The sequence below is a fragment of the Trichosurus vulpecula genome, chromosome 2, assembly GCF_011100635.1.
Source record: "Trichosurus vulpecula isolate mTriVul1 chromosome 2, mTriVul1.pri, whole genome shotgun sequence".
Lineage (NCBI taxonomy): Eukaryota > Metazoa > Chordata > Mammalia > Diprotodontia > Phalangeridae > Trichosurus > Trichosurus vulpecula.
In genome coordinates this window covers 42,891,223-42,900,911 of record NC_050574.1, presented here as the reverse complement: position 1 = coordinate 42,900,911, position 9,689 = coordinate 42,891,223, and the positions used below count along the sequence as shown (strand labels likewise).

Here is a 9,689-nt window from a genome sequence, read left to right as displayed (position 1 = left end):
TGGTCTGTGCCCAGTTTCTGCCATACTATTTCCCAGCAGCTTTTGTCAAATAGTGAGTTCTTATCCCAGAAGGTGGGATAAGCAGATTACTATAGTCATTGACTACTGTGTCTTGTGTACCTAACCTATTCCCCTGATTTACCCCTCTTAGCCAGTACAAATTAGTTTTGCTAATTGTTGCTTTATAATACAATTTAAGTTCTGGTATGGCTCGGACATCTTCCCTAGCACTTTCTTTTCATTAAGTCCCTTGATATTCTGGATCTTTTGTTCTTCCAGATGAATTTTGTTATTATTGTTTCTAGCTCTATAAAATATTTTTTGGTAGTTTGATTGGTATGGTTGCTCATCACTTCTTACAGCAAAATAGTATTCCATTACACTTATATACCACAACTTGTTCAGCCATTCCCCAACTGATGGACATCCCCTCAATTTCTAATTCATAGCCACCACAAAAGGAACTGCTTTCCCATTTGTATGATCTCTTTGGGGTACAGACGTAGAAGTGGTTACTGCTGCATCAAAGGCTATGCACAGTTTTATAGCCCTTTGGGCATAGTTCCAAATTATTCTCCAGAATGGTTAGATCAGTTCACAATTTCACCAACAATGCATTAGTGTTCCAATTTTCCCACATCTTCTCCAGCATTTATCATTTTCCTGTTTTGTCATGTTAGCCAATCTGATAGGTGTGATGGGGTACCTCAGAGTAGTTTTGATTTGCAACAATCCCTTGTTCTAAGAGGTGGCTCTGGAAAGGGAAAGAAGAGGGATACAGAAGGAAATTGAGCTAATATAAAAATAAAAGCTACCCAATATAATTTTTAAAGAAATGGGAATTACTGTCATGATCATAAAAAGACAATAATGAGGTTTTAGGGACATAGAGGAGGGCCCAAGAAGGACTGAGACCCTCACTGAAAGAGATTGAGTAGTGGGAACATGCCAGAGGAAAGGGAGTCAGCAAAAAAGACATATGGGGAGGAATCAGGATGGTGCAGTTAGGTATCAAAGAGCAGCTAGGTGGTACATGATAGAATGCTGGGTGTGGAGTCAGGAGGACCTGAATTCAAATCCAGCCTCAGACATTTACTAACTGTGTGACCCTGGGCAAGTCACCTAACCCTGTTTACCTCAGTTTCCTGATCTGTACAGTGAGATGAAGAAGGAAATAGTAAACCACTCCAGCATCTTTACCAAGAAAACTCCAAATGGGGTCATGGAGAGTCAGACATGACTGAAAAAATAACTGAACAAGTTAGGTAACAGGACTGGAGCAATGTAGAACCCATGGGGGTAGTGAGGGGCCTCTTGTCCTTTGATGAGAAACGAGTCTTTTGACCTATCATCCATCCGCTGAGCACAAGGAACCAGAGAAGGAGGAAGTGCTGGTCACTGCCCTCCCCCACCTCCATCCCTCAGGCCAAGTTCCATTTCCACAGATCTGACTTCCCTCCTAGTAGGCTGGTCGTTTCCTCTGGGGCCCCTGCTCTGAGGATGAGCAGAAGGGAAAAGCTGGTAGAACTAAACTCCCTGATGTTCTCAGAAGCCCCTTCTCCTTTCCTCTGGTTCTAATGTGCCTCTTCCCCTCCTCTTGGCATTCGTCCTCCCAGAAGGCTGTATGAATTGGTCTGAGGCTGCCCCCTAGGTAGCTCTGGTCTCCCCTGATCCCCTCATCTCACCATGGAACTCCTCCTCCTGCTGCTGCTGCTGCTCCAGTTCGGGGAAGGTAAGTGGGAACAGAACCAAAATGGAGGGTTCCTGGAGAGAGGTGAGAGAGTCTGGGGGATAAATTGGCTGTGGAAGGTCTAGAGGTGAGATTGGATCAAGAAAACAAAGGAGGCCTTGGGCTGGGTCTTCCTCTTTTCCCACAGGGTCCTTTTCTCAACAGAAGCAAGAGTTTGGGATTCATATCCAGAAGAGAGTGACCGTGCAGGAGTGGCTGTGTGTCTCCATCCCCTGTTCTTTCTACTATCCTCCAAAATACAAGAATAATGACACAGGCCATGGATACTGGTACCACAGAGAATTCTTAAACACACCCGTGGCCACCAATGACCCCCAAAAGGCTGTCGAGTCCTGGGCGAAGGGCCGGTTCTACTTTATTGGGAACCCCCAAATGGATGACTGCTCCCTGAGAATTACCGGGGCCAAGAAACGTGATCAGGGGGTTTATGAGTTCCGTATAGAAAAGGGAAACCTGACCTACAGTTACACAAATGACAGAGTGTTCATCCAGGTAGAAAGTGAGTCCCTGTCCCAGGGAATTGTTTGGGGGTGATGAAAAGACCAGGACAGGAAACAGCTGGGAAGCCAGGGAAGGACATGCTGGTGATACATGAGGGATGATCTCAAGGACATTAGCTGGAAGGACACACAGAAACATGACCCTAGGCAAGGATGAGCACTTCAGAATCTGGGCATCAAGGACAGAGGTAGGGAGGGGGTCTTCATAGGTGTATCAAAGGGACAGACACACTAGTGAGGGGGCCTCTCCTTGAAGTACTAAAACACTAGGCTGAGTATGATATGCAGTCACTGGGGATGGAGAGCTAAGAGTCAGGGAATAAAAGGAAAAAGTCAGGGAAAGGACATGCTAGTGACAAAATCGATCACCCCAAGCCATAACCCGGTTATACACTTTGGGGTGACCCCTCTTCCTTCCATCTAATGCACTACCTCTCTCCTGTAGATCTGACCCAGAAGCCAGAGATCCACATGCCAGAGATCTTGGAACCCAGCCAAATGGTGACCTTGACCTGTGTGGCTCCTGGAGCCTGTAGAAATGAGACACCCATCACTTTCTTCTGGAATGGGACTGCTCTCTCTTCCCAGAGACTGGCCTCACCAAATACCAGTTTCTCCAAACTCCTGTTCACCCCCCAGCCACAGGATGATGGCACTAATCTTACCTGTTGGGTGACATTCCCAAAAGCCACAGTGAGCACAGGGAGAACTGTCCAGCTCAGGGTTGCTGGTGAGTTTGTAGAGAGGGGCTGACTACATGCTTGGCTTGCTCAGGGGAAGGAAAGTTAAAAGGGAAGGCTAGAATCAGTGACACTGGGTTTTTGGGTCCTGAGACTATGGAGAGCTGAACCTCTGAGAAGGTCATTCCTTAGAGATCCCCCATTTGTGTTCCGGGTGCTGATATTGAAGGTCCCAGTCTCATTCAACCGCTGGACTGCAGCACTAATCTCACCTGTCAGGTCGAGTCAATTTGTAGTTGTTAAGGGCCTACTTTGTGCAAATGAGATACAAAAACAAGCAAAAAAAGTCCCTGTCTTCAAGGAGCTGACAGTATGAAGGGAGAGACAACATTCTAACCACTATGTATAAACAAGATATATATTGGATAAATGGGAGATAATCAATTAGGTAAAAGTGAAAACATTGAGAAGGCCTGAGAAAGGCTTCCTGTAGAAGAGGGGATTTTTACTGGGACTTGAAGGAAGCCAGGGAAATCAGTGGGTGGAAATGAGGAGGAAGTGAGTTCCAAACACGGCAGACACCCATTGAAAATGCCCAGAGTGGAGAGATGGGATGTCTGGTTCAGGGAACAGCAATCACTGAATCGAGTGCTTGGTGGAGAGTAAGGTGCAAGAAGACACTCTAGATGAAGTATCATTATTCCTGGGGCCATGGGACAGGGGGAGGGGGAGCAGGACAAGAGAGTCTAACTCCTTCTAGACTGTGTATATCCTCAGATAGAGGCCCACCAAGTTCCAGTCTCTTTTTGGAAACAGTGATGCAAGGAGCCCTGGTTGTATTCATCTTGGTTGCTGTGCTCTTCATTTGCCTGGTGATTTGCCTGTGAGTTTTCAGCTTAGAAACCTGAGTGAGATATCTGAGAATATGGAATATAGAGTATCAGAGGGTGGGATTTAGAATGGGGAAGGTCAGAGTTGGGAGGGCCCTCAGAACAGGGAATGTCAGAGCTGGGAGGGGCCTTGGAGTAGGCAATGTCAGAGTTGGGAGGGACCTTGGAGTAGGGAATGTCAGAATTGGGAGGTGTCTAAGAACAGGAATATCATAGCTAATAGTAACCTTAGGACACAGAATATAAGAGCTAGGAAAGTCCTTAGAATGGAAAAATATTAAAGCTGGGAGAGACTTAAGGACATGGACTGTTTGAGCTTAGAAGAAAGGAAGAAAAAAGAATTTATTAGGTGCTTACTATGTGACAGGCACTGCACTAAGTGCTTTACAAATATTATCTCATCTGATCCTTCTAACAATGGCAATGGGGGAGTAGGTGCTATTACTATTATCCCATTTTACAATTGAGGAAACTAAGGCAGGCAGAAGTTACATGACTCATATAGGGAACACAGTGAGGAAGTATCTGAAGTTGGATTTGGACTCAGGTCTTTCTGACTCCAAGCCTTGTGTTCTGTCCTCTGTAGCCCTGAGTGGCCTCATATGGAGCAGTGAACATAGATGATAGAAAGTCAGATGTGTAAAGAAACTTAGAAGGTCACAGCTGTAAGGGATGTTAAATGTCATGTAAAATGTTCACAAGCAAACATGGCTGTCCTTTCTCAGTGTGAAAATGATGAGGAGAAAACAGCCAGAGGGAGACGCGGGGGCCTCAGTGTCCAGCACCAACCAGCTCTCTAATGGAATCCCACTGGTGAGTTACCTGAGACTCTTGACTCCCATCCCTCAATCAACATCACCTTACAGAACACTGGACAAATAGAAAGGATTGGGAAGAAGGAATTCTCATCCCCATCCACACCAACATGGTGGGCTTCCAGGATGGTGGGGATTATAAACTTCCCAACATTGAATAGTTTAGTCAGGCTGACAAGATAGCACACTCCAACCATTGCCCAGCAATGTACAAATGGTCATGATGCAGACATATTGATGATTAGCTCCACTAAGCTGACCCTAACTCATCCCTGGAGTTTTTATATGCAGGGGAAATTCCTCCTATGTGGACTCAGGTTGGAAAGGACACAGAGCATCTGGCTTGGTAGAGAAGCTATAGTTTGTGAAAGATGGGAAATGGATCCTGAGTGATTGACTTTGCCTGGGGCAAAGACTCATTTTCATTCATCAAATATTTATTAACAAATGGGCAAAGCTCTTTGGCCCAGTGCTAGAAGCGATGCAAAGTTTAGATAAACCTTGATACCTGCGCTCATGATGCTTACAGTCTAATGGGGTGGGGAGGGAGAAGTAATATAACTATGTATATCAAATACTACTTTGAAACATATGGACATGGGGCTCTGTGAGATGGGAGGGTAAAGATGAAAAAGGCACACCAACCAGTGTGCTTATGAAAGATTCCCAGAGAATTGGCATTAGAGTGAGCTTAAAAATGGAATAGAAATTCATCAGATGGAGGCCAGGATGAGGAGAATGGAGGAAGTGAGGAGAAGAGAGACAAAGAACAATCTGGGAACAAGCTGAAGAGGCAAAGAGGATGGGCTACGTACTAGGGATAGCAAGTCATGAAGTCTGGCTGGAGTTTAGAGTACTTTGAGGAGAATAGTGGGATTTGGAGCTGGAAAGATAGGATGGTGCTAGACTGTAGATGACTGGAACTCCAGACTAACAAATCTGAACTTCACTGGAAAGACAATAAGGAGCTACTGAAGATTTTCCTCAGCAAGGGAGTGACATGCTCAAGTCTATGTATAAGGGAAGATTATCATGGTAACCTGGGTTGGAGGGAGGAGAGAGAGCCCAGGCTAAAAAAATCTGTTAGACATAAGCAATAGTTAACAGAATTATAAACCCTGAGGTATAACAGAGACTTCAGTGGCCATATAGTTCAACTGGAGTCTTCAGTATAAGGCATCCTAAAATTCTTGGTGCATTTCCAAGCTGTTAAAGCTAACTTTGTATAACACACCCTACAAGTGGTCTTCCGTCCTTTGCTCGAACACACCAGTGAGGGGACACCCACTTCCTGAAGGAGTCCATTGAACTTTTAGATAGCTTTAATTGTTAGGATGAATTTCCCAACATTGGGTTTCAATTGGCATCTTTGCAACCTCTATTCATTCCTCCTGGTTCTGCCCTCTAGGGATAATCTGTCTTTCTATATGACAGTTTTTTCTAAAACCTGAACACAGCTCTCATGCCCAAGTTACCCAGTGTTTCCAATCCTTTTCCACAAGCTAAGCATACCCTCTTCCTTCAACCCATCCTCACATGACAGGACTGTCAAGAACTGTCACCAAAGTGGTTGTCTTTCATCCAGCAATGCTCTATTCCTTGTCGATGTGTTTCCTAAACTGCAGTGCCCAGAAGTAAACATGAGGTATAGTCAAACCCAATCACTGTAACAAGGAACTATTACATGCCTACTATGGAAACCATGGTTCTCTTAGTGCAGCCTAAAATATGATAGCTTTCTTGCCTACTATAGCATGTTGCCGACTCAAAGTGAGTTTGCAATCCATTCAGACACCAGGTCTTTTTCAGGAAAAGTCATTGTCATAGAATGCAGAGCTCATTTCATCTGATCCCCTCATTTGACAGAGAAGGAAACTGAGGTCCCAAGGGGCAAAGTGACTTTATCACCACTGTCAAAACCAGAATTAAAACAAGGATTTCTGACTTGAAATTAAATGTTATTTATATTATAACAAAGTAGCTCAGAGACGAAGGGACGAGAATGGTCTGAGATTCATCCAGAAAGGTAGTTTGCAGATAGATTATGGAGGGCCTCAAAAGCCAAGACAGAGAGTCCACCCTAAAAAAAGTAGGATCACAGGATTTAGAGCTAGAAGAAGCCTTGGATATATTCTATCCAGTCATGTCATTTGACAGCTGAAGTAACTGAGGTTCAGAGAATGAAATTAATTTACCCAAAGTCAAACAGCTAATAAGTCACACAGCATTTGAACACAGATTGTAAATTGTTCTTTCCAATACACTGTGATGAATGGAAATTGAATCAAGTGAGAGTTTTGTAAGGATGAGAAAATAAAGGAGTGTTTGTAGGCAGCAGGAAAACAGACAAGTAGACAAGGAGAAATTGAAGATTAATGAGGGAAGAGGAGTATAGAGGGGGCAATCTACTGGAGAAGACAAGATGGAATGAGATCTCTTGTGAATATGGAAGGAGTTTGCTGTGGCAAGGTGAAGGAGGAGAGTGGGAAGAAAGAATCTGAATGATGTGAAATGAAGAGGGAAGGGGAGGGAGATCTTGGTAATTGTCATCAATTTCTTCAGTGAAAAATGAGACAAGATCATCAGCCAACATGGTGGAGGCAGGTTTCATAGGAGACTTGAGGAGAGAGGGGAAAGGCCTGTGACTTTTCACTGTGGTGATGAGGGGAATGATGACTTGATCAGAGAAGAATAATAGGATTGCCTTGCTATAGTGAGGACCCAGTTGAAATTATGTAACACAAATTTGCAGTGGAGCCAGTCAGCTTGGTGCTTTGATTTCCTCCAGCTCTCTTCAGCAGCTCATGAGTAGAACTGAAGGAGGCAGGTGATGGAACTTGGCAAGCATGATTGGTGATAAAATAAACAGCTGAAAGATTTTAGGTTGGAGGATAGTATTAAACTAGTTCACCCATGGGTTAAGACTAGGGAAAGGAAGAGAAAGTAACCACTAGAAGGCCCAGTAGAACATATGGCATGGAAAGAATATTAGAACATGAAACCCAGAATGTCAGGGCAGAAAGGTAATGGAGAACAGGGACAGGCAGAGATGAGACCTTTGATACCTTCTAGGGATGCCATCCCTTCCACTAACTCCCTTAACCTTTCTCTGTCTCACAGGATCAACATGAGAATTCTGTACAGCACACCAGCTCAGAGATCCCTCCCCAAGTTGTGCTGACCCCCTGCTCACAGGATAAGGAGGACCAGGTACAATATGCCTCTATCTCCTTCCAAGCCCAGAAGCCCCAAAAGATCTGCAAATCAGAAGGCACAAACACTGAGTACTCAGACCTCAAGTTCCAATGAGGAAGCTAGAAGAAGGGGTGAGGGGAATGATGAAAAGTGTCTGGGATCAGAGATCATCCATAAAAAAAGGTGACTAATAATGCTGCCAGATGATATTTATTGACTCCATCAACAGACATTTATCCATATTAGGCGCTGTGATGGGAATGCAAGAGAAGGACAAGGCATGGTCCCCCATGATCTTCTAAGATGAATAGGCAGAAAACAAAATAATGAGAGAACACAGAATATAGAATGTCAAAGCTGGAAGGCTCCAGGCCATGGGCCACATATATATATTTAATCCTGATCTTTCCACTTGTTTCAGTCCCACATGACCAACTTCCTATTAGACACCTCCACCACGTATTGCTTAGACATCTCACAGAATGAATAAAACAAACATTATCTATTTCCTCCCCCCCCAACCCATCTTTCCTTCAACCTTGCCTAATTTGGTAGATCACATAAGTTCACAATTTTGGACTCACCACTGACCCTTTCCTCCCCTTCTTCCTCCCCAATCCCCACTAAAATCCAATCAGTTGTCAAGTCTTATCCATTCTATTCCCACATCTTTTGCATCTGTTTCCTGCTCTTCCCTCATGTGACCTCCACCTTAATTCAGGCACCAGCTCCTCTTGCCCAGATGGATGTAATAGCCCCCTAACTAGTACCTGCCTTTGAGTTTCTTCCCCACTCTGGTCCATTTACACACACACAAACACACACACACACACACACACACACACACACACACCCCACTGCCAGTTTGATATTCCTAATACACAGAACTGACTGTTACCCTACTATACAAGAATCTTCTCTAGCTCTTTCTTCCCTCTAATACAGAATATAGACTTCTTAACCTTGTATTTCAAGTCCTCCAATCTGTCTCTCACCCTTCTCTTATCTCATATTACTTTCTTTGAAACACTGTCCATTTATTTCAAATTGGCTTGCAATCAATTCTTCCATCACTCTCCCTTTGTACAAGCATTCCCTTACATCAGAAATGAAATCTTTTCTCACTCTTATCTCAGAGAATCCCTAACTTCTCTGAAGCAGAGATCAAGAAACATCATCTAAGGAAGACATTTCCTGAGCTGCCCAGTTATTAGCTTTTTCTGTGTCTTGAAATTACTTTTTATTTGTATATTATTTTATATTTGTATATTGCATATATTATATTTTATTATATATGTATATTATATATAATGTATTATATTTTATTATATATATTATATTCTATATCTGTATATTATATTCTATATCCATTTGTGCTTACTTATTTGAGTGTCCTTACCACGCCACAAGACAGAACTTCCTTGAGGGCAGGAACTCTTGTTTTTGTCTTTGTATCACTAGCACCTAGCACATAGTAGGTCTTTAATAAATATTTACTGAATTAAACTGGATTGAATGGTACTTATAGGTGGAAGAGAACATGGAGATTATCTAGTTTAATACTTTATTTTGTAGAAAAAGAGACTAAAGCTCAAAGAGGCAAAATCACTTCCATAAGGACACACTTAATGTTAAACCCAGGCACTCTGACACCAAATCCACAATTCTCTCCAAATACCATGAAGTTTCTCATTGCTGGTTAGTTACCTCTTCATTTTGCTCTTTCATTATTAGATCATAGCAAACTGCCAGGCCTTCTCCACTTAGCCCTATTCTAGTTGGGTTTCCTAAGAATAGAGTACTAGACCTGAAGTGAGGTAGACCTGAACTCCAGTCCCACCCTGGACACTTGCTAGATG

General features: G+C 43.3%; 1 protein-coding gene across 1 annotated transcript; it reads left to right on the top strand.

The window, feature by feature from the left end:
- The first annotated feature begins 1,686 nt into the window (after positions 1–1,686).
- Positions 1,687–8,144, top strand: LOC118838280 (myeloid cell surface antigen CD33-like). The gene is made up of 6 exons (XM_036745531.1): positions 1,687–1,732; positions 1,878–2,249; positions 2,696–2,980; positions 3,708–3,813; positions 4,546–4,633; positions 7,756–8,144. Exons 1-6 carry the CDS (start codon positions 1,687–1,689, stop codon positions 7,942–7,944), a joined length of 1,086 nt encoding a protein of 361 aa, XP_036601426.1. The 3' UTR covers positions 7,945–8,144.
- Positions 8,145–9,689: the final 1,545 nt, after the last annotated feature.

What these genes read in the sequence shown, in the direction of transcription:
- LOC118838280 (XM_036745531.1), top strand. Translation starts at nt 1,687, where the DNA reads ATGGAACTCCTCCTCCTGCTGCTGCTGCTGCTCCAGTTCGGGGAAG. An exon ending in AGTGTTCATCCAGGTAGAAA is followed by an intron (nt 2,250 to 2,695) that starts GTGAGTCCCTGT and finishes TCTCTCCTGTAG; the next exon opens with ATCTGACCCAGAAGCCAGAG. An exon ending in TCTCTAATGGAATCCCACTG is followed by an intron (nt 4,634 to 7,755) that starts GTGAGTTACCTG and finishes TCTGTCTCACAG; the next exon opens with GATCAACATGAGAATTCTGT.